General features: G+C 47.2%; 1 protein-coding gene across 2 annotated transcripts in view; it reads right to left on the bottom strand.

The window, feature by feature from the left end:
* Window positions 1-368: 368 nt before the first annotated feature.
* The window catches only part of Trpm8 (transient receptor potential cation channel subfamily M member 8), an 84,846-nt gene continuing 60,993 nt past the window's right edge, over window positions 369-24,221 (bottom strand). Inside the window, exons 22-26 of one of the 2 annotated variants that reach the window (XM_046439932.2) lie at window positions 21,284-21,474; window positions 13,827-13,926; window positions 12,829-12,862; window positions 5,156-5,248; window positions 369-2,916 (exon numbers count right to left, since the gene is read on the bottom strand). In XM_046439932.2, the coding sequence (XP_046295888.1) occupies window positions 5,198-5,248; window positions 12,829-12,862; window positions 13,827-13,926; window positions 21,284-21,474 (376 nt within the window). In that variant the 3' untranslated portion in view covers window positions 369-2,916; window positions 5,156-5,197. The remainder of the gene's footprint in view (window positions 2,917-5,155; window positions 5,249-12,828; window positions 12,863-13,826; window positions 13,927-21,283; window positions 21,475-24,221) is intronic. The other variant, XM_046439934.2, reaches the window with a different exon arrangement.

Raw genomic sequence — 24,221 nt, 5'->3', positions numbered from 1 at the left:
GACACCACCTAAGCAAGGAAAGCATGTCCCACACTGGAGGAGGCTCCATTGTGGGGTGGGATGGTAGATAATGGACTTCCATGTTGGCCCCAAGACAGAGCCTGGGCACCTGTGAGACCCCTGCAACCTCAGAAATAACTGCTGTCACATCAGGGTGGCTCTAGGTGAGTGAAGCTGGAGACTCAGGTTACAGATGTGTCCCTAAACATAAACCCACCAAAGATCCAAAGAGTGCCTCTGCTGACAAGAACCGGAACCACAGGGGGCTTCCTTCCACTGGCGTGCAACCAGAACGTTCCAGTCACCCGCTCAGAAATGGCAGCTCACGTAACTCTGGAGAACCAAATCCCTTCAAAAATGATTCAGACTCAATGATAAGAATTTTATTTTTTCCACTCTCAGTAGAATAGCAAAAGGAACACTGGACAGACAATTCCTCTGTTATTTAATTATTAACAGTCATTTGGATCAAGCCACAGAGTTCTCCAGTTGTGCCTAAGACCACAGAACACACTGATCATACACGAGGATGTAGCACCTTTGAATGAGGAAGGAATTTCCATACGTGTGCTGTTTTCATGAGTTACACTAGAAACGATTTCGCATAAGCAAAAATCACGTCGAGCAGCTGTGCAGAAACGTCCAGCAGACGAGACGCACTAGAAACCGTATGAATAAGTCCTCTAGGGGGTGACCAGCAAATAGATGACACTGACCTTCACCTCTGGGAGTTCTGACTTGATTTACTGATTTCATTCAAATTCCCCACCTGAATTGAGGGACTGGCTCCCCGAGCCGCTCTTTGGCCTGCACAGTCTTGTGTTTGCCAAATGCGTTCCTTTTTCCAACCAGCATGGAGAGGAATGACCTTCCTGGGAGTTTCAGAACAGCAGGTATTCAAGTTGCCATGGTGACATGCAAGTGACATTCTCTCTCTAAGGGAGAAATTTTGAACTTTCTTTTCATTGACCATTTTTGTCATGTAAATTTTGTCCCATCCACTTCCCTCACCGAAGCCATGAACTGATAGACACTATTCCCTTTCAGGCCATTACTGGGGTTGCGTAAAAAGTCACCTTCTATTTGAATTCATTCCCTGAAAACCTTATAAAGGTGGTGAATAGTCATTTTAAATATTGCCCATACAAAATGAAACTCAACTTTTTTTGGTCAATGCTTTGTGGTTTCTCTAATTAGCTGTTCATTGAATAGCTGCCTTCCAGGATTCCCTTCTTCAGCCATGGCATTTATAGTCTATTCAAAGCTGAAAAACCAGTTATGGCATTTAAGTTGCCTGATACACCTCCAGTGCTTCTCTTTGGAGCTCAGATACCACCACTTTCAGAAAAAGAGAGGACTACGTGTGCTCAGTAAGAGAATTCTCAACTCTATACCAATGCCTTCACCACCCATAATGTTTAAATAGGCATAGGAGCTTCTTCCTAAACTAAGGATTAAATATAATATTTTAATAGTTGTAGCTTCATGTGTCTCATATCATATACTCAAGTTAACAATTCCTATTTGCTATACATTTATGAGAAAGCCTTGGAAGTGGTTTGATAATCACTAAAGATATTCCTTGAAATCTAAGCCTTGAGGAATTGGCCCAATGCAGAAAAAGATTCATGCACAAAAATGTTCATCCCAATGGCCAACTGGAAACAGCCTTCAATGACCAACAGTAGAGGCATCACTAGAGGTGGAATATCATGGAATTACTGATACAACATTGAAGAATACCATGAATATAAAGAAAACATCTTTGATGAAATATTATGTGGAAAAGCTTATACAAAACCATATATGCAATATAATGACATTATTTAACATTTTGAAAAGGAAATAAAATGTGCTTAGAAAGAAACTAGACTTGGAGAAACTCCCACAAACATGAACGGTGATGACCTTTAGGTGTTGGTGTTCTTTCTACATCTCTGTGTGGTCTAAAGTTTCTATCCAGGTATTATTTTTAATGAAAAAATAATAAATCAGAGGAGCACCCAGGGAGATCATAGCGCCTCTTGAGGGTCCACTACCGGTGACTGTTCACATGGTCAGGAGCAGTGCAGCCCTCAGCAGCAGCAACCCCCGCCAGGTGGAGAGGGAGTCACCCCGGGGCCCCTGCCCTAGTGCTGAGAAGCTGGAGGAGGAGTGAAAAGAGCCCCCACCTGAGCACAGCGGGGTCCTCTTGCTACAGCACGTTTTGGAATCTGACCTGATCTGGGAGACTTTTAACAATATGTCAAGAAATCAGTCCCACAATACAAAAAAGGAAACGGTAAGGACTCAACTGGAAATAAACAAGAAAACCACATGGAGTCAGGCAGCCAGGCTGTTCTGTGCACAGGGGACGCTCTCCTAGTAGGCTTGTGGTCAAGAGTAAGAAAGGCGAGGGAAAGAGGACGAGTCCAGAACAGGCAGACTCTTCTGCAGGAGGCTCGGGACACAGAGCAGGGGCACCGGAGGCAGACGCACTTTCATCGTCTTCATGTTGCTTCTCAGGTCCCGGCACCCTGGGGTGACTAAGAACCACCCGCTCTGTGTCCAGGAACCTGGGAATTCTCAGCAGCCAATAGCAGGATGGTGACCAGCTTCCCTTGCACCTGCCTGGCCGGAGAGTGGCGTCACCTGTGAAAACAAAGGCAGATCCTAGGTAGGAAGACCCCCTCCTCTCCCAGGCCAGCCAGGTTTGCTCCGTGGCATGCCGCGGTGGGACAGGGGCCACGCGTCCCACCACAGACGAGGAGTTTCTTTTGGTGTTGAAGTGGCTCCAAGAAGGTTTCTTTCTGAAGGATGTGTGCTCTGGCCAGTGGCTGGGGTGAACTCGAGAGTTAGGTAGGATGCCCAGGCTCGACTCATGCAGCGAGGTCAAGACCCCGAAAGTCTCTGAGCGCGTTCTTTACTCAGTGGTTTCTGCACAAGAAAAACAGGGAGTTGATAGTGAAGCGAAGCCCGGGAGAACCTGCCCAAATGCAGCTCTAGAAGACTCCCAGGACAACTTCAGATCCTCTGGCTGTCAGAAGGCAAGCGCTGTGTGGGGAGAGGCCATCTCAGGGAGCCCTTCCCCGGCTCCTGGAGACGCCCCGCTGCTCAGGTATAAAGCGGGTGGAGAATGGCCACCTCTCACCCTGGACTTCCTTCCTTTTAACCACAGTGTGAAACACACAGCCCTCTGTTTATTCCCTCCCAAGAGATGGTGAAAGGCTGATTTGGGGATAGAGATGCGAGAACCGGGAGAGGCCTGTCCCAGGTCAGCTCTGCCCTGCCTGGACCTGTACCAGCTCACGGTCTTCTGAGCTGAGCTTTGGTTCCCTTGACTGAGGCCCAGGGAAAGGCGGCCACCTGACCCCTCAGAGACAGAGGCATCAGGAAGCACCTCAAGAGGAACATTTTAACCACCTGTAGCTGGATGCCTATGAAATCAAATTTTCAGCAAAATTCTTAAGGATACAACAGACAGAACATGTCCAAAAAAATTATCTTATATCTAGAGGTAAAAAGTACACAAAAATTAGATGCGCCAAAGTCACTGTTCCCAAAGACGTCAGTGGCTGAGGGTGGGTGGGACACCTCTCTCTACCTGTTCTCCCACACGCTGTCTTACCCCAGTCTGTCTTTCATAGATGTGTGCTCACACACACCGGCACACACGGCAACCAGGTGACGCCATCCCAGTTCATCTCTGCTCACCATTTAATTAACTCTCAATATACTACTGAAGGTCTGTGGCCGAGCAGAGGGCAGTGGACAGGGATGAAGCCCATCTATCGCCCACTCACCACAGCCAGAGCTTCCAGAGGTGGATGCAGGTCTGAACTTGAGTCCTTCCTGGTTATTACAACTCCTTAATCACCACTTAACCACCCTGAATTGTTGTATCTGTCCATGATTGGGTTTTATCCCCTATCTTTTAGACCATAAAACAAAATGGCAAGTATTTCAAAATCCAAGTTATGATTTATTACCAGGTTTACTATTATTTTCATTGAACACTGCAGTGAACAGTTGAAATGTTATTCCTGAATATGCAAGGCTTATATTCCTTTATTTATATTGTTTGATTTCATTTTTCAGTGCAGGGCATGGACCCAGGGCCTCTCCCATGGTGGGCAAATGTGCTCCCATTGAGCTACACCCCAGCCCCCGCAGCTTGGTTCCTGGCGCTCCAGATGTCCTTGCCTTTCAGATTATGTCAGATACGCCTCCATTTTTCTCTAACAGAGCTCTCCACAATGAAGGGCTTTTAACATTATCTGTAAGTGTCAGCACCCAAGGAAAAGAGCTGAGTGACCAGAAGGATGGCAAGGAACACAATGCCCCACGATCTCCCCCGGAGCACAGCCACTCCACAGATGGAAATGCTGTGGTCTGAGTGCTTAACGCACAGCCCTCAGTGCGAGGGTCAGTGCGGGTGACCACACAGCTCCGGGCGCCCAGCAGCCACTCACTGAGTAATAATGGTGGTGGGGTTGGGGGGATTCTTTGTTTCCATTCTCTGAAATGTAATAAGCCCACAGCTATTTTGCCCTAACGTCCCACGTCCTTTAACATTTGGTCCCAGGGTTTGGACAGGTAACAGGAAACATACTTAGAGAACATGGTAAGACCCTGGAGCAAAGCCTTGAGCTCCGTCTTCCCAGTTCCCCTAATCACATCCTCACCGTGCGGAGGAGCTATTGCTAAAACCCCTGACTACCACACGAAAGCACTTTGAGCTAGAAAACACGATCACCCTCCATTTATATATCCCAAATCAAGAAAGACAATAATGAATTACAAGATATGTACATCTTAGGTGCTGATGTATAAAGATATCTCCGATATAATGTTAAGGGAGAAAAAAGTAGCAAGTCTTAGAACAGCGTGACCGCGTTTCAATTCATGTCAAATAGCGGAATAGGCTGCAAGCACTTTCAAAGCTCCCGAAGGCTACTGGTGCCCCACAGCTAGCAGTAGGCAGGGACACGTGGGGACAGGCTCCCACATGCTCATCTCTGTAGCCCTAAGTTATTTGGTTTTCGGTTTTTGCACAATGCTTTATTTTCAAATATGATAACATAACATAAAGCAAGTGAAATTATTATCATGATTTTAAAATCGTCTTAAAGTATAAATTTTCAGACCAAAGAAAAAACCCATTAGAACAACTCACCTTGACATAATTAGATTTTTCTCCACACACGTTCATGCCATTTTATTTGATTTTATTAGCAATCTCTTTCAGAAGACCCTTGAGATCATTAAGCTTGAAAAGGGAAAAAAAATATGTTCTTAAGATGAATTTTCCAACATTCAATTTTAAATGATTGCTCTATGGCTTTTCCATAAAACAGAGATACACTGAAAGCTAATTCCAGACGTCTAGGTTAGGGAAGAATGAGAGTAGCACATGAAATTTCAAACCCTGTTTATTGCTTACTTTCTGAGATCATAGCACTAGAAATTTATAAATTTTAGTAAACCAATTGATATTATCTTTACTCGAATGCCAATCACTAGTGGTTCCTTCACAGAAAAAAACAGATTGCAAGGATACAAAGGAGTGAGATGTAAAAATAAGAATGTTATATGTAATATTATACTAAAATATCATCAGATACTAGTAGTTTTGCTTTGTGAAAGTATAATACTGATAAAATTATATGAGATGATACTAATAAATCAAAATTTTTGTCAATGAAGTCTCCTCCCCAAACACACCCACAAATAGTTTAAACATTAAAACATGATTTAAATAAAAAATGTAATAAAATTATTACTTATGCACATATGTTTCACAACTCTATTACACAAAATGTATGAAGTCATTTTAAATTACATGTCACGTTGGTATTTTGATTAAAGTTCATGGTCATAATGTTATTTCTTTTTTAAATATTTATTTTTTAGTTTTAGGTGGACACAATATCTTTACTTTATTCTTATGTGGTATTGAGGATCGAACCCAGCACCCGGTGCATGCCAGGAGAGCGTGCTACAGCTTGAGCCACATCCCCAGCCCCTCATAATGTTATTTCTATACATCTGGCTTAGTAACTTGGTATACCATTCACTTAAAGAATCTCTCTTTAAGCTGGACTTATTTTCAGTAATAACCTCTTCTTTTAACTTAGAAAAAGAAGAAGAAGAAAAAGAAACCATAAGGACTAATGGATACCCGACAAAAAATAAAAATAAAATAGGGCACAGTAAGATCTCTATTTACATACTTAAGGTCAGTTGTAAGTAACTTTGTTTCCGATATAATGAGATGGAGAAATTTTTTCATCCTATGGGAGATTTTGTTAATAGTGAATTGACTTTAATAAGCTGTTTAAAGTAAAGCAGAAGACTCCAAGAGCAAATAAATGAAATGAGGAACAGAAAAACAGTTTTAAAAGAATCAGCAAAACAAAGAGATTTTGGTGTGTGTGTGTGTGTTTTTTTTTTAAATTGATAAGCTTTCAGACTAAGAAAAAAACTCATTTCCTATTGTGGTGGCATCTTGAATTCACACCTTCCATTTGTCTTCAAATGGGGCTTCCTTAACCCAGACCCCATGCTGGAAAGAACAGTCAGCTCCCATCCCCAGAGCAATGGTCAACAGGCACATGGGACGTGAGGTGGACAAGAACCACAGAGCCTCTGCCGGAACACACAGGTCTCCCATGTCAGGAGCTCCCTGGTGACAGGTCAGACAGCTGCGCGATTGGCTGTCCCTGCAAGGCGCTCTCTGTGAACAATCCCCCAGCGTCTCACCGTTTCCTTTAGTGCAGGTTCCCAACTGTTCTGGTCTAGAGCCTCAGTTTAGCTTGGGGCTCTCAAGACACATACAATCTACCAAGGCTGAATTAAGAAGCAACATAAGGCCTGAGCAAACCAATGGCAGACAAGGAGGCTGAATTGGTATCAGAAACCTTCTACGGATGGGGCTGGGGCTGGGGCTCAGCGGTAGTGCGCTTGCCTGGCATGGGTGAGGTACTGGGTTTGATTCTCAGCACCACATATAAATAAATGAAATAAAGAGCTATCAACAACTAGAAAAAATTTAAAAATTAAAAAAAAAAAAAAAACTTCTAAGGAAGAAAAGCCCAGGAACAAATGGATTCATGAGTGAATCCTACCAGATATTCATACCAGCCCTTCTTAAACTCTTCCAAAAAAAATAATAGAAGAGATGAGTTTGAAGCAGGCATCACCCTGGCGCCAAAGCCAGACAAAGACAACAGAAAAAAAAAAAACTACAGATTCATATCCCTGGTGATAAAGACACAACAATCCTCAATAAAATACTAGCAAACTAAATTCAAGAGCACATGGAAAGGATCATACACCCAGTGATATTTATGTCTGGGATATAAGGATGATTCAACATATGAAAATTAATCAATGTGATGAACCACATTAACAGAAGGAAGGACAAAAACCACATAATCAAGCTCAATAGATGCAGAAACAGTAGATGACAAATTTTGACATTCTTTCATGATAAAAACTCAACAAAATAGGCATAGAAGGAATTTACTGTGACACAATAAAAGAGATGCATATCTATATCTATTATCTATGTATCTACATAGAAACATACATTTCTCCAAAGACAGATGGAGAGACATATCATGCCATGTTAAGTGGGGGAAAACAAAAGCTTTTCCTCTAAAATCTGAAGGAAGACAAGGATGTCCACTCTCATCACTGCTATTCAAAATAATATTAGAAGTACTAGCCAGAGCAATCAGGCAAGAAAAAGAAATAAAAGGCATCCAAATCTATTTACAGGTGATATTATATGTAGACAACCCTAAGACTCTACCAAAAAAAGGCTGGAAATATTTAACAAATTCAATAAAATTTCAGGATGCAAAATCACCATACAAAAACCAGTAGCATTTCTATACACCAAGAATTAACTGTCCAAAAGGGATATTAGGAAGATAATATCATGTACATAGTAACCAAAAGGATAAAACAACTAGGAGTTGACTTTGGTAACCAAAGTTAAGTTAGTGCACCAAATATTAAAATAACTGATGAAGAAAATTTAAAAGATACAAACAAATGGAAAAGCAACCCATGCTTATGGATTGGAAAATTAAATAGTGTTAAAATCTCCCTACTGTTCAAAGTACAGTTGCAAAGCAATCCATATCAAAAGCCCAAAAGCATTTTTTAACAGAAATGGAGGAAAAGCCTGAAACTTGTATGGAACCACAAAATACCCTAGGTAGCCAAGGCAATTCTGCCCAAGAACAAAGCCAGAGGCAACATTCTTTCTAATTCCAGCATACATTACAAAGCTAAAGTAATCAACACAGTATGGGACTGACATAAAAACAGACAGATAAACCCGTGAGGCAGAATAGAGAACCTAGAAAAACACCCATGTACTTGTAGCCGAAGGATCTTTGAAAAGAAGACCAAGAAGGCAAAGAGGAGTCTCTTCATCAAATGATGTTGGGGAAACTGGGTATCTACAAGCAAAAGAATGAAATTGGGGTTTAAAAAAACAATTAAAAATGAATCAAAGAGTTAAATGAAGCATAAGACTTGAAATTGTAAAGCTCCAGGGAGAAAGTGTGGGGAAATCTCCGTATCTTTTTTCTGGGCAGTGAGTTTTTGGGATACAGACCCAAAAGCACAGAACAAAAGGAAAAACAGACACGTGCATTACAGACAAGAGCTTCTTCACAGCACAAGAAAGTCAGCAAGAGGAAGGGCAGCATCCAGGAAAAGGACATCTGCAAACCATGTGTCCATTAGTGGTAGCACCCGAAATCTGTAAGGAAATCCATGCACAAATGCAAATAAACCCCGTGCAACTAGACACGTCTTCAAACAAGCAATCTGAATGGCTGACAGGTATGTGAAAAGGTGCTCAGCATCCAAATCCCCAGGGAAAGGCAAATCAAAACCACACGAGATGCCTCCTCACACCTGCAGGGTGGCTATCGTCACAAAGACAGACATTGGTGAGAATGTGGAGAAGAGGAACACCTTGTGCACTGTTGATGGGAACAGAAATTGTATCACTATTTGGAGAACAGCATGGAAGTTCTTCAAAACATTAAAGACAGAACTACGTAGGATCCAGCAATCCCAGTTCTGGGTAAGTTTCCGAAAATTTGAAATCAGGGTTATGAAGAGATGTCTGCATTACCAGGTCCATTACAGCATTATCTCAGCAATAGCCAAAATCATGAAACAACCTGTCAATTAGCAGATCAAAGCATAAAGAAAGTGTGCTGGATGTGCACAATGCAGAAGTCTTCAGCCTTTAAGGAAGGAAGGAAATGCCGCCATCTGCAATAGCAGAGATGGAGCCAGGGAGCACTGTACCTGGTGAAATGAGCAAGACACAGAAATATAAAACCTACATGATCTCACTCTCATGAGGAACCTAAAATAATCAAACTCATAGAAGCAGAGAGTTGAAGGGAGGTGGCCAGGGCCTGGGGTCAGGGAAATGGGGCGATGTTGGTCCAACAGCATGAAGTTTAGTTATGCAAGATGCAGAAGTGCTACAGATCTGCTGGACAGCATGTGGGCACTAGTTACCAACACTTTATGGTGTATGTGAAATTGCCGAGAGGCAGGCCTTACGTTAAGTCTCTCCATACACACACACAAATAGTAATCATGAAAGAGCTGGATGGCGGTGATCATTTCACAAGGCACACATGCATCAAGCAGCCAGCCATCTGCCATAAATAGACACAATTTCTAGGTCAGTGACATCTCCATCAAACCATTTTAAAAGAAAGCTAATTTAAAAGAAAAAAAGACTCCAAAACCTTGCTCAAGAAATAAAACATCAAAAGATGATCCTGAAACTATGCAAATGGAAAAGAGGGGATTTTGCTGTTCAGGGTGGGGGGGGGCAGAGGAGGAAGTAAGAAAGGGGGTCAGGGCAACACGGGAGGAGGGGGAGAGGCAGCGAGGCAGCTCGGGCTCTGCGCTGTGCAGCTGAGGCTTCCTGGGATCAGCCTCCGTTCTGCCCAGACCTATGAGATGCCTGGTATAGAGAACCTAGAAACAAACCCATCTGCTTTAGCTGAAGGGGGGAACCAGAGAAGGGCTGAGCTCCATCCAGGTGGATGCAGGGGGGGACAGCCTGCACCACGTCTTCAAGGTCTACAGAGATCCCTGGCTCAGGTGTTTATGGGGACAGCTTTCACTTCTCCGTGACTCCCCAGGTCACCACCACCATGACCCCACTGCTCAGACCCACCGACCCCCGTGACCTCACAGGTTAGGGGTCAAGTTCCACAAACAACCTGAGAGTCTGGACAGCTTGTCCAGTATCCCCAACACTCTCAACTCTCCTGACCCCAGGGCACTGGGTTTCTCAGAAGACCCGGGCCATGTTCCTTTCTGGCACCCTCTGTCTATTCTGTGCATGTCCCAGAGGGGGGTCTGGATGAGGTGTGGCGTGGGGCAGCTTCATCACAATCCTAAATTGGCTTTCCACCCCAAAAAAATCCATAAGTAAAGACAAAACGACTAACTAACACAGACAGCGTCTCTACGAACACCAGGCCTGGACAAGTGCCTAGCACCTTGACAGCCCCACCAGATTGCCCAAGCCCTTCCCATGCAGCCTCGCTGTAACTCAGTGCCGGGGGAAGGAGCACCCCAGGCACGTTCCTCTTGGTGTTAAATCTCCTCAGAGCCTTCTTTTGCATGGAAGTAAAATTCAACTTTCCACAGAAGCAAGTGGGTTTCCATATGCAATCATCCCAGTCTCTCCACATCCTTCCACCCCACTCCCCTGGCCATTGCTATTCTTCCTTAGCTCTTAGAACAATCCTCACTTCTGTCCTAGATCTTCAGAGTTGCCCAACCCTGCTTCCTTCCCAGGCAAGCTGTTGAATGCCTGCCTGAATCTGCAAGCATTGATATTACCATTTATTCCTACATGAGTCAACTTGAAAATGATCCCCCTTTACCCAAACCGTTTAATAAAGGATTAATTCATAAAATTCAGGGGCCAGGTTTGCTTTGAGACTCAGCCCAATGCCTGGTAGATAGCAAGTACTCAGCAAAACATTCTGTGCCGTGTGGTGCACATGCAGATACAGCAGATGACACACTTAAATATAAATGTGTGATGTGGAAAAATTCAGGTATTATAGAAGGTTCTATAAATGTCTAATGTAAATACCCAACCTTAGAATCCAATCTCCTATTCTGTCTTTCATGTGTTCTCTTGATAGTCTTCTCTACTCCTTCAAAACATGCAGAGCTTTGCTCTCCTCTCTCCTCCGACTATAATCACGGGGCACATCCTGGCATGATCACCAGTGTACAGGTGCTCAGCTCTAATGACTTGGGGTCTTCCCAGACCCTCAGGAAAACCAACGTGGCTACAACAAGACATGCTACTGTGTGACAGAAAGTCTCCAGAGATGGCCACCACCAGCCCACTCTCCTGTATGTACAGGCCACTCCCACACCAAGGGGACACAGCTGTTCCTCCCTCACCTGACTCTGGTGACCCATGGCTGCTGGGACACTGTACTGGAAGGGACACCCTGACAGTGCAGGCCTGGCCTCTGAAGCACGGGAGGCTTGTTTTCTCACTCTTAGAAGCCAGGCTGGCAGGTCCCTCCCATAAGCAGGGGGCTGCTCCAGGACCCCATGCTGTGGCATACCCAGCCACATGGAGACCTTAGCAAATGGGACACCATGTGGTGGGTACCAGCTTCTGGCCTGGCCATCGGCTGACCCAGCCCAGTAAACCCAGCTGGGACCCAGGAAGCAGAACTGCCCAGCTGAGCCCTTCTCGAGTTCCTGACCCACAGCACCATGAGGAAAATGCTTGTCTGACGCCCCCACGATAGGCTGATCAGGTGTTGTGCGGCAGTGGACAACCAGATGGTGACCAATGCGTTCAGCTGTCAGCACCACCACCTCACCGCCTGAGTAGTTACTCCAACACAGAGGCCGTTCCAGGGGAGGGAGCAAGAGGAACTCGAGGGACAGAGGAGCTCGAGAGGCAGGAAGACCCAGCACCAGGCTCAGACCACCACGCGGGTCTTCGAGGTGCCCCAAGGGGGCCAACAGGAGAGGCCCATGAACAGCCCTGAGGTTTAAAGGGTGGGAAGCTACACAAATCAGTCAACAAGGATCACAAACAGAGAGTTCTCCAGATGAGCTGGGCCACGGCGCTTCTTCATCATCCATTCCACAAACACTACTGAGCCCCTATGTGAACAGGTTACCGGGTGCTGGGGGTCCTGCCAAACCAGATGGGGTATCGTCAGCTCTCAAACGGCACGACACCGTGCGAGTGCATAGATGTCACCATCCAAGATGCCATTTTCAAAGCACCAGGGTAAAATACCCAAAATCTCCCCCTCAGAGCCTGGCAGGGATCCTGCACTTAGGACTCGACTCCAGCTCCTGCTGAGGCTGAGCCCGGCCGGCTGCTGCCCGTGTGTCCCCACGTGTGCCCACGGGCTGGCAGGTCCCTCCCTGTCAGGTAGGTAAGGAGGCAGACTGGGGGCAAAGCTCCTTCCAGATGCTCCTGGGGCTTCCCTGGAGTGGCCTACATCTCCTCCACATCAGAGAGAGAAAGATAAAGACGCACACCATCTTGGAGTTCCTGAAAGCAGCACTCAGAAGTTCTCTCCATGGGGTCCGGGAGCATGAGTGGCCATTCCCCAGCCGCAGCCCCCAGCTCTACCCAGTGAGTGGAGACAGCTGAGCATGAAATCGTTGCATCTGATTTTTTTTAAAAATAATTAACTTCTTTTGTTTTCTGACCACTGCCTCTAGTTGAAAATCCCAAGATATTAAAGATTAAAAAAAAAAGCCCAGCTCCCCAAACTACAAATAGAGGCGTACCTTTGTATCCAGCTGTTTAAACCGATGCCTCATCCTAGAAGTGAGGAAATGAGAAAAGGAGAGGCGTGAGAGACAGAAAGGCTCCTCGGCGCCGTGTGAGTCTTTCCAAGGACAGGGACCGGAGCTTCTTCATTTTCAGCTCCATTAAGGGTCCACTGCATTTACCTTTCTAAATTCCTTCCTAATACCCAAACGAGTCAGAATTCCTTTCTCACCCCAATCAGAAGGACAGCAGATAAATGCTGCTCCTGCTGTTGTCTGTCCCCAGCTCCACACCCAAGATCTCAGAGTCCAGCACCTCTGGGCGCCTACCTTGCTGTTCAGAAGAGCAAGCTGCCCTTGCCTCCTGAGAGCTGTGTTCAACCTGATTAAGGGACTAGTTGTGCTTGTATTTATTCACACTTTGTTAGCGCAAATTTGAGGCATGTTCTCAACTCTTGGGAAGAGTGGCAGCTGTCAGGGAAGACAGCTGACCTTCATAAGCAGAGCATGCTTCTGTGGACGCACACACTCTGTGCACACCTACAGTCTGAGCTGGGGCTTATCTAGGAGATGTGTAGTGACTGTGTGTGTGGATCTCACGGACATCCATAACAACTGCATACAATTCAAAAATGATGTCAGGACTTTTCAGGGACAGCTTGTATCAGATCAACCAAACGTTTCCATTTTGTAATCTCTGTACTTCTGCATCTCAGAGATAAACAGGTGAGTTGTCCCTGCAAGATAATGCCAATTGCCCGAGTTCTTCCTGGAAGCAATTTCTGCAGGCCTGGCTCTTGGTACCTGGTTCCATGCTCCAAATACCTCTTTCTCCCCCAGGGCCCTGAAGGACTATCAGGATAGCCAGGCAGGGGGTGGATAATATTTTATGGGTGCTATTGCTTCTCAGTAAAGCTTTTCTGAGCCTTACAGAGCATGCACATAAGCTGCCTGCATCCCTCCAGCTTACGTATACAAAAGGGGCCTTGCAGAGCGGAAATGAGTGACAGACATACTCCTCCGAGGTGTCGCTGGCCTTTGTGTTGATCTTGACCAGATAATTCTCCTTCATGACACCCTCCCAGGCCAAAGTCTCATTGTCCTCATTTCTGAAACCTTGAATAATAAGAAGAGAAAAACGTTTGAATTGTTTCATTTTCCTCTTGCTTCCTAAATCAACACCTGCTAAGCATTTTGGGAGGCTCTGGAACCAGGAGGATTAGACTCGTCCTGCACCAGCCGACTGGTGACTGCTACTTACTAGCCGCGGCAGCAGAGCAATAGGGATGATGTCTCGGTAACACTGAGGAATTGGCGCTGCCTGCATGAAGTGAGAATGCCATCTATAGTCTAAGTAGGAATCTGCTCAGACACTGTCTCTGTGTTTTGTGACTCAGCAAAATCATCCCACTGATGAATTTGGTTCTCCTCTTCCATTTTGATGACATTACAACGCTCAACCACTCAGTTGAATAATTAATAGTGTTCACTAATTCTCAACCTAAAAACAGGGTGGGAGCTTTGAGGGAGAGGAACATAAGCCCATGGCACTGTTCCTGTCCTCCAAAGCATGCAGTCCGGGAGTGGACCTCAAAGAAACCCCTTACCTCTGGCCTTTCCCTGTAAGCCAGGGCATGCTGCCAAACTGGCCTGGAGCAAGTCCCCATAAGATTCTTAGTTCAACTTGTTGAAGTGCCTGAGCCCTTCAGATGTCAGGCAAACGTCATCATGCCACCCAGGTTTCAGGTACTATGCCACAATGGACATCAAAGCTCCTCGTAAACTCATGGATTCAGGAAGCACAGGTTTGTGCAGGTGGCCACTTGGATTTATGTAGTTTTTACTTTTAACTTACCACTTAAAGGTATTAATTCTTATATTAGAGTTTAGGGATTATAATATCTTTCTGGATTGAAATAGAATTAATTAGGGCCAAAGACAGGATCACTATGCAAGTGGCTGGACTCAAGCAAATCCTCCACAGCAAATTCATTTCTAGATGCTGATTACTCACTTTACAAAGTCATTCTTACCCAATTTTTCTTCAATTGCATTTTTCCTAGCAAAGTAGTTGGCAATGTCATTTCTTCAAACTAAAGTCTATGCAGGAGCCCAACAGAAATACTTAAAAATCAACCCAGAAAGGTTCAAGGCTCCTGACCACAGGTGGGCAGAGAACAGGAATGACAAATGACCAACCTCTTTAAGAAACGCTAGCTGGCCTGAGGACATAGCATTTTCTCTGATCCCACTGCAAAATTAGGAGGGTCTAAAATATTGACTACGTGCTGTGTTGGCAAGGATGTGGAGAAGCAGGCCACCCACAGGATGGAAAAGTCTACACTACTACAGCCTTTGGGGTGATGCGATGAGAAGCTGGAGGTGGGACAGGCAATGCACAAGCTTGAAAGTATGCATAGTCTTTATCTGGAAATTTCTTTTCTAGAAATGATTTCTAAAACTGGTTCTATAAATCATTATTTCTAGAGTTACTCTAGAAAAAAACATTAATGATGTGCAAAGAAAATTAATGATGTGCTGGGAAATTATTGCATAAAATCCTTTACCATAATATCATATGCTAATAAGAGTCAAAACAACCTATATGTTTAACAACCAGGGATTGGTTAAATTAATTATATAGCCACAGTTCACAATTATTATATATTTTAAATTTATGGATATTGAAAACGCTTACCATGTAATGTTAGTAAATAAACAAATTCAATTAGAGTGCATATGCATAGAATAACTCAATAATTACATATCCACATGAGAGTAATAGAATAAATGCCAGAATGCTGAAAATATTGATCCCTGAATGGGGGATTACATGTGCCCTTGATCTGTACTTGTGATTTTCTGTATTTTCCAAATGTTCTGTAATGAATATGGATTGCTATCTTAATCACAAAAAATATATATTTTATAGAAATGCGATTACTGAGTAGCATACTTTTTAATTACTTTAAAGTGTTCCCAAACCTGAAAGTTTGGATTCAGCCTTCCTGAAAGTTATTGGACAAATCTTGCACTTTCCTCCAAAGAAGGGCCATTTCAAAATTAAACCATGACTTCCCCATCATCTGGAGGCAAATGCAAAGTACGTTTAGGAAGAGAGTTGCCAACAGGAGGCTCTGGCAACCGCAGAATGCTGTGGTTTCTGGAATCTCCGAGAAGCAAATGAGCAGGCAGGACCAGGTGGCCTGGGCATCTCTAGCAGCACACTGGCTCTCCATCCTCGCTGGCCATTGTGGTGGAGAGGACCCTGGCCTGCTCTGGACTCCCCTTCCCTCTATCTCTTTGCTCCCTCCTGAGAACAAGAACTGCTGGAAGAAGCAGAATGCCCGCAGCTCACAAAGGTGCTCCGCTTACTGTGCGGTCACACTCCCCTGGGGCTCATCACAGGACGGGCCACGTCAACATCGGCCGTTTCTGGCCCATCTGTTTGCTTCCTTGAGCTGAAGCTGTGTCCCACTTAGGGCCAGTTGGGGGACGTGACTCCACGCTGCGCTCACGTGGCGCTTAAGCGCTGGACACGCGTGGGGAAGGCGGTGCTCTCATCTTGCTCTCTCAACCTGGCCCGAATCGGGGGGCTGCCGGGTCTCCTGACACACTGATTTTCCTGGTTCCCCGGATCCTGGGCTGAGTGCCGAGGACCTTTGGAGAATGGACCTTAATCCCCTAGAGCCCTTCTGCCCACCTCGGCCCCCTGAATCCCGGTGCTGGGGGGCCATTCACTGCCTCTCGGGGCCGTTCGTCTCATTTCCGGACAGCACGAGACGCAGACACTGCTTTCTCTTCACACTGAGTCACAATCACCCTCACTGCGACCTGTATCCACTGCTTGGTTTTTTATTTGAATTCACTGAGGAAAACAAATAAAAGAAACTTAATAAGCCTCCCTATGGCATGTGTTGGTTCCCCCAGTCCTCTCCCAGGTCCTGCGGATGCTCGTCTATGAAATGGTTTCGAGACAGAGCCACATCAGCCCAGGGAATGTCATTACATGCCCCAGAGACTTGGATATGGTCTTAGTGCCCTGAGATTCCACACCAGGACTTCAGATGTCAGGCAAACGTGGGAAGTGACTCACTTTGCTTTCTGAGGCAAAATTATGGGAAGAGAGAGCAATTTCTCCAAACTGTCAACACACCTTCCTACAGAAAGGCAACTTCCTGTGGGTCACAGTAAATGACATCCTCAGAGATACAGTTGGTGCCTTGATAATGCTGCTATAAAAGGTGACCATGACATTATGGAGTGTGATTGGTACACTGACATTCTGGAAGCCTGTCTGTAGGGGGTCAGAGCTCTGGGGATAGCCTGAAATATGTTAAACCAATGTTTAAGGCCATATTTATGTAAATCTGGCCTCTTTTTCCACGTAAAAAAAAAAAACTATAAAAAATTATGGTTCTTGGCAAGTTCAATTTTTCTTAGTTGTCATCAATTGTCATGTTTAGGTTAGTAAAATTCACATTTTTACTTTCTGCTCAATATGGAACATGAACCCCAGGGAGGGCAGCTAGCGACCATTTTGCCTAACACCAAGGAAGGGACAGGACCCGACACATCCAGCAGCCACTGGAGACGCACACCTAGCAGCAGGAACAAGTCAGCAATGGGAGAAACTCTAGCTCACCCGGCAAAAAGCCAAGAGGAGGACAGAACACACTGACCATGTTCCTCCAGTGGCTTAGACCGGATTCTCCCTTAGATTTCCACCGTCCAGACTGCCCTCAGCTGAGATGGGAAATACCGTCAGGTCACATGCATGTGCAAATGTGTGGCAACAAATCCCACCATTATGTATAACCATTTTGCACCAATAAAAAATATAGAAAGAATTGTCCTCAACGCCCGTTTTTTTCCATTATAATGAAGACCATTCCCCCCCCCCCCAGTACTCCCAGGGGAGGAAAGATCTTAAGATCTGCCCCTGCACTCCTCAGGGGCTACTCTTCCCAGGTCACAAGAACGAGCATCGGGAACTCAGAGGCAGAATGTCCCCTGGTGATCGTGACAGCCCCGGAGCAGGCCTGCAGGTCCTCTGCTCACGTCACCTGAAGAGAGCAGGCCCAGTGACCACCAGGTTTTGGAAGGCACGCTCCGTGACCCTGTCACCATCTCTAGCTGTGTCTCTTGCCTACATTTTTTCCTCTGGGATTCAGGAAGATGCACTGGGGCACCAGGGCCTGGGGCACAGGGAGGGGCAGCGGGATCCAGAACTTGGCTGGGGGACACGCATAGACCTTATGTTAGCCTCCACAGCCCTCCACTTCCTCTGACCTCTGACCTGCCTCGCTCCTCACTGCAGCCCCATCCCAGCCCCGCCTCTTCCTGTCCACTCCAATCCCTCCTCTGAGTCTCGGCCTGTCTATTCCTTCCTCTAGCAGGTCTTCCCTGCAGTCCAGGGCTTAAGGGTCCTTACGGGCTATCCCACCCCCACATTCACTCTTCAAAAGGAGCAATTCCCACGCTTTTCAACTAAGGCTTTTTAGTTGTCGTTTCCAACCCCTAGTCTATGGGCCCTGGGTGAGGGCACAGAAAGTCTCTCTCTCACTTTCACTGTGTCCACAGCGCCAGCTACTGGATGAACTGATGCCCCTGGGCCCCCTTCCCCCCTGTGCCACAGGCTCCCCACAGTACTCTGCCCCATCTCTGGTTTGGCTCCCATGAGACCTCAGCCAGGAGCCCAGCCCCACGGGCCACTTTCATGGCTGTGCCCCCAGAACCGAAGTCGGTCCGTGTGCAGGACCAGGCGCCTCCTGCTGCAGCTCTGCTCTTAGGGTACCCAATTCCTGTTTGCTGATGGGGTGTGCCCCCCCATGCTGAGCTTTTCTTGCCTACCCACAATTCCCATCCATCCTCGTTCTTCGTCTATCTTTAAATTCGGATCCTCAGTAAACGTTGGTTGGGTTTCATAAAAACTCTCCCAAAGAGAATGGTGGGAAGAGAAGTCGGTAGGCTCTTGCTTTTGGAAAGTACGTGAACCCAGCGATTTCCATTTCTAACTTGAATTCTCCATCTTTGACATTTTATGAGAACATTTCCACCAGCCCTTGGGTAAGCGATGGTGGGAGTCAGGACAGGCTGCCCCAGTACAGCACCTTGCATATTAGGCATTTCAAGCTGGAGGGATTCAGGGAGCAGCGGCTGTGGGACCTTCTCTCTGACTCTCCCTCGCCCTTCTCCCCCGAAGCAGGTCATAAACCAAGACAGGACCCTCTGACTCACTTCTGAAGCAGGCCTAAGGGCCCAGGTGAGATGGGCCCTCCTCATGGGGAGGAGAGAGGCATCCCAGCCTCTGAGGTTGAGGGCCCAGAGAGGAGGCTGAGCCATGGGCCCTGCCACGTCCCCCAGTTCATTCCCTTTAGATGAGACCCCTGGCCCTAGCCTGTTCCCTAACACCCTCCACTCTTCATCAACCCTACTATAAAAATAAATCTCCAGTTTGTCTCTCCCGACCTTCACTTCCTCCGGAGGCTCCTGGGCCACATGAAATCCATATGGAATAAAGGCCCGGGCTTTTCTGTGGCTGGACAGTGTTTTCTCCCAGGAGCCTCAGCCACTACCTAAGACGGGGAGAGGGAAAGGCACCCTTCCTCCTCCACGGCCACTAGACTGACCGGATAAGTCATAACTTCATGCAGGTCAAGGAGCTCCTTTCTATCCCCAGTTGCTAACGGCCATATTCTGGATTCGAGTCGGTGCATTTCCACGGCATCCGCGGCGCCCGCAGGTCCTGCCCAGGGAGGCCTTTCCAATGATGGAAATAAAATCGGATCCTCAATCTACTCATGGGGACAGTGGACTTCAGAGGTGGGGCACAGGGCAGTGAGCTGAGAATGGGGTGAGAGGAAAGAGCTATTCCTTTCGGGGCGTGTGAGGACCCGGGAGGGACAGCGGGGCCCCATGCTGGGTGCTCAAGCCCAGGTGCCTGTGGCACTGCGCCTTCCTGCAGGCTGGCTCCCAGGTGGCACCGTCGGGAGGTGGAGGGACAGCTGAGCAGAGAGATGGAGGCAGGTCCTCAGGTCCTGAGGACGCACTTGAGGGGGTGTGCACCCCAGCCCCAGGCGCTGTTTCCTGGTTCACCACGTAAGTGGTCCTCTCCACCACACGGTCCCTGCAGAGCCACCCAGGGCCCTGGACAGAGGCCCAAAGCCGTGGGGCTGCCCCATCTTGACTAGACCCACCACCACCGGGATGAATAAAGCTTTTGGGGTTCAGCCTCAGACATTCAGAGTGACAGGAAGCCAGTGAGGAGGGGCAGCCACTGCCTGGTCACACCTGAAGGTGAGGGACAGCCCTCGGATGTGGCCTACAGGGGAGTCTGGAGGGGTCCGGGGGAGCGGGCAATTCTGGTGGGTGTTCAGAAAACCAGAGTGATGTGGACAGACAGTGGGCAGCGAAGACAGAGCTTCACATGGGAGGGGGGCTGTCCTGGGACGGACTAGAGGCCACCCTTGTTACACCACAGCAAGGACTCTGTGTGTTTGTCTTCCCCTGGGACTTTGAGGGGGGCCACGCCTGGAAGGGATGAACTGGCTCAGCCGGGGAGGATGCACTCAGGCTGGAGCACGGACATTCTGGCTGCTTTCAGCCAGACTTACAGCCAGAATCAGGAACAAAAAGGAACAGAAAGACTTGGAAATTTTGCAAGGCGGCCAGGAAAGAATAGAAAAAGGCTCTCCTGGTACAGCCAACGAGGGCTCGGCTGCTGAAGAGACCAGTGCCAAAGAAGCCAGCGCCCGGTGCCCCCATGTCCAGCCAGCAAGACCCTCAGAGCTAGGCAGCACTGTTGGGAGGTGGGGATACCTCTGATAGGTGGGGCCTAGGTCACTGGGAACTCGCCATTCAAGGGGATGACCCACCTGTCTCTGAATCACTCCTGCTTCCTGGCTCGTGATGTAAGGCATTTGTTCCACCATGTGCTCCTTGACATTGCCCACCCAGTGCTCCCGCCAGGCCCAAAGTAATGGAGCCACCCAATCTTGGAATGGAACCTCCAGAACTGTGAGCTACATAAACCTTTCTTCTTCATAAGTTAATTGCCTCAGGTAGTTCATTACAGTGATGGAAAGCTGACAAAGATAAGCAACCCAAAAAGTCATGCACCCTACTAAAGCCAGGGCTATGAATTTCGTGTACCAATGAAATGCAAAACCAAAGTCACAGTTTGATACTATCCCATGAACTCTGCTAGTTCAATATCCTATTTAGTCAGTTCAATTGTTTTACCTATTTAATTAACATACTATTTATGTTATGATTATGTCTGTCCAAAAGTTATTCCCCCCAAATAAGGCTACCCAGCAGATCCATAATGCCTTCCCAATCTTCCCATGCCTCATCTTTAGAGGTGTGCTAATTTGAGTGGGGAACTGAGAATCCCTCCTGCTGTGATGTGGACCCCACGTCCCCCGCTGAGTCCCTCGCTGAACCCAAGCCCTGAGGCTGAGCCACTCACAGCAGGCGGAGGATCCCGCGCTCCTCTCCTTGCAGCAGCACTTGAAGCACTTCTTCACCACCATGTAGAAGTAGGCGAAGACGACGAAGGGGAAGGGGATGTTGAGGCGGCTGCAGTACTCCTGCACCAGGAAGTACCTCTGGAACTTCCAGACCTGGTCATTGTTCTCCTGGACGGTGCCCACCGTGTAGCTGGCCAGAGGGGGAAAGGCAAGTCTTAGCGTCGGCACGTGTCCACCATCCCGAACCCCGTAACAGTGACATTAAACAACTCCCACCACTGCCAAAGCCCAGACGGGACACAGTCCACGCTGACACGAGGACCAGGTGACCTGCCACCAGGCCACCTTCAGTCCACGCTGGCCCCCAGAGTGTCTAGCTGTTGCTTTGTTCTTTGCTAATCACAAAAACATGTTCAATGAACTTTGAAATCACTTTAACTTCAAGATCTTTCAAGGATTCTCTTTTTCCACTTGTTTGCTATTGTGTTAGCTAAAGAGGCCCAGAATGTCGACTCCTTAGGAATAATTTGCCCCCCTTAAACATGCCTGATGCAAGCAGTCTGGAGAAAGGGTTTGAAGCATTTATCAAGACTGTTAAAAATGACCTTCCCTTTGACCCAGGGACTTCACTTCTGGGAATTTAACCTAAGAAGGAGATACCAAGGAAAAAAACATGACGATGGCTATACACACACAGGGGTATTGGCCACGGCACTGCAGGTGACCGCTGTCCTCGTCCCTGACCAGCAGAAATGAACCACCTGGTGTAAGAAAGTATATTGTGAGATAAGCTTATCAATAAGATTCTTCAAGCAGCTTTGAAGATTGTGTTTATAGAGCTGTTTGCACAGTTCATGTAAGGGACAATGACTAGCCTTGAACTTGTTCTTACCACCTCATCTATGAAAATCACACACAGGGAGAAAGGGGCCTGTCCCCAGCCAGGGGCATCTCCAGCACTACCTCTGGTGTCCTTTCTCCTCTTTTCTGCTTTCCAAGTGTCTTACAATCAGTGTGAGATCTTTAAGGGTAAGGAGTTTGTGTTTACTGAACACCTACTATGCGAAAGCTCCTATACCTGGCCTATAAAATGGTCACTTGACTGATCTTCACACCAACCTTATGTGGTAGATTTTTTTAGGTGGAAGACAGACAGTTCCGTTCTCTGTCATAGCACAGCACACTGAATCCAAGAGTCAGCCTTGCACTTCTTCCGAATGTAGGTCAGGCTGCTGGGAAGCTAATACCAAGCTGCGCTACCCGCCTTCTCTGGTTCTGATGCCCACAAAGGACACCGTGTACAGCTGCTGCTGCTGCTGCAGTAAGACAGATCCATGGCACCTCCCAAGTTAATGACATCCAGCCTGAGAACTTTCCAGAAATCACAGTTTCAGACTTTGTGCCAAACAACTGGCCCAAGTTATTGTCCCTAAAAACATCTTAAAATTTGACCTATCTCGTCCAGAATGGATTATACTGACTGCCCAAACACCAACGCACATGAAAAAGGTCTGCATCTGCTTCGATGGGTCAGATGCTGTCTGCAGAGGTTTTATCTGAAAGAAATTCACGAGTCCGGCTGAAGGGAGGCACGTTTTCTGCAGCTTCCAGTAGGGCCCTGGCCTCTCTGGCAGGTGGGCCTCCCTCCCTTTCTTAGGGCTCAGAACAGAGCTGCTACCAGGAAGGGCCACACAGGAAGAGACGGCGCTGTGGCTTACCTGGTCACTGGGGGTCAGTTAAAACATCGGGCACCTTCTAGATCTGCAGGAGGAGGGGTTGGCAAACCGTAACCAGGGTCCAGTCCAGCCCCTCATCTGTTTTGTTTTTTTTTTTTTTTTTTACCATCCTTGAGTTAAGAATGGCCAAGAGGAGTAGAGGGACCAAATGGGTGCAGGTTCACTGGGCACTGCTTCTTTGGGTGCTTGGAACAAAGCAGAGACCCCAGCTGCCCAGACAGAGCAGGTCTGCACCCCTGACCCAGGGCCTGAAAAACATAGCTTTGCATTTGTTTCATTCTCCATTTGAAAGAGCTCTGCCTCACATGTCATTGGGTCATTTCCTCCTTGGGAGAAACCTCCAAGGACATCTTGTTGTAACAGCAGCACTCAGAGGAACGTGTAAATCCCAGAACCAGCACCCTTTCCCACATAAATGGTAACAACCTGCTTCGGCTTCCCACTGGGTAAGGCTGAGCTAGCAGAGGCCTGGATGTCAATCCCAAGAGCGTCTCTGCTCGAACCCCACGGGCCCTAGTTGGCCTTGAAGAAGCTGGCCTAGACACTGAGGTCCACCTTCCCGGTATGAAGGCAGCTTCCACAGCCCCCAGTCAGTTCCAGCTGGAACCACATAGAACAGGGTCCCCCTGGGGTGGCTGATAGTTGGGCACTGCTTTGCTCAAGTAATTTATATATTGTTTAGCTGTTACTGTCATACCTGTAGAGGACAAAGGGTACTCACAGAGAAGGGCTTTCTGGTGCCAGCACGCGCACACCACACCCCAGGGCCACACACGTGTAAGAGTGGCCTAGGGACCAGCCACGCCCAGGGTCTCACCACCCGACGGATGGTTCCTGTCTCCCCGCCAACCGCTGACCCCAGCCTGCCATTTTCCCTTCAATGCCACATGTCCCATGGCGCCTGTGACCTTGAGCGTCCTGCCCCTGGTAACCCTTCTGTTGGCTGGAGGTGAGCAGAGATGACCAAAGTCAACTGCTGAGACCAGCTGAGCAGGGCAGGAAGAGGAAGCGAAAACCCCACAGAAGGCCAAATTCTTAGAAATCCACTGAGCCTGGAAATGTCCCTAACAGATAACAGACACGTAGAATTCAGAGAGCCTTGTGCATAACGAAACCCAGAAGTATGTTAAAAGAATAATATGCCGTGACCACAGGGTTGAAAGATGACTAAATATTCAGAACAGTTCTATGACTTATCATT

The sequence above is a fragment of the Marmota monax genome, unplaced genomic scaffold (assembly GCF_021218885.2).
Source record: "Marmota monax isolate L192 unplaced genomic scaffold, Marmota_monax_Labrador192_F-V1.1 WCK01_AAM20220418_F8-fsc00041, whole genome shotgun sequence".
Lineage (NCBI taxonomy): Eukaryota > Metazoa > Chordata > Mammalia > Rodentia > Sciuridae > Marmota > Marmota monax.
Note: the sequence above shows the minus strand (reverse complement) of the source record. Positions and strands in the feature narration are given on the sequence as shown.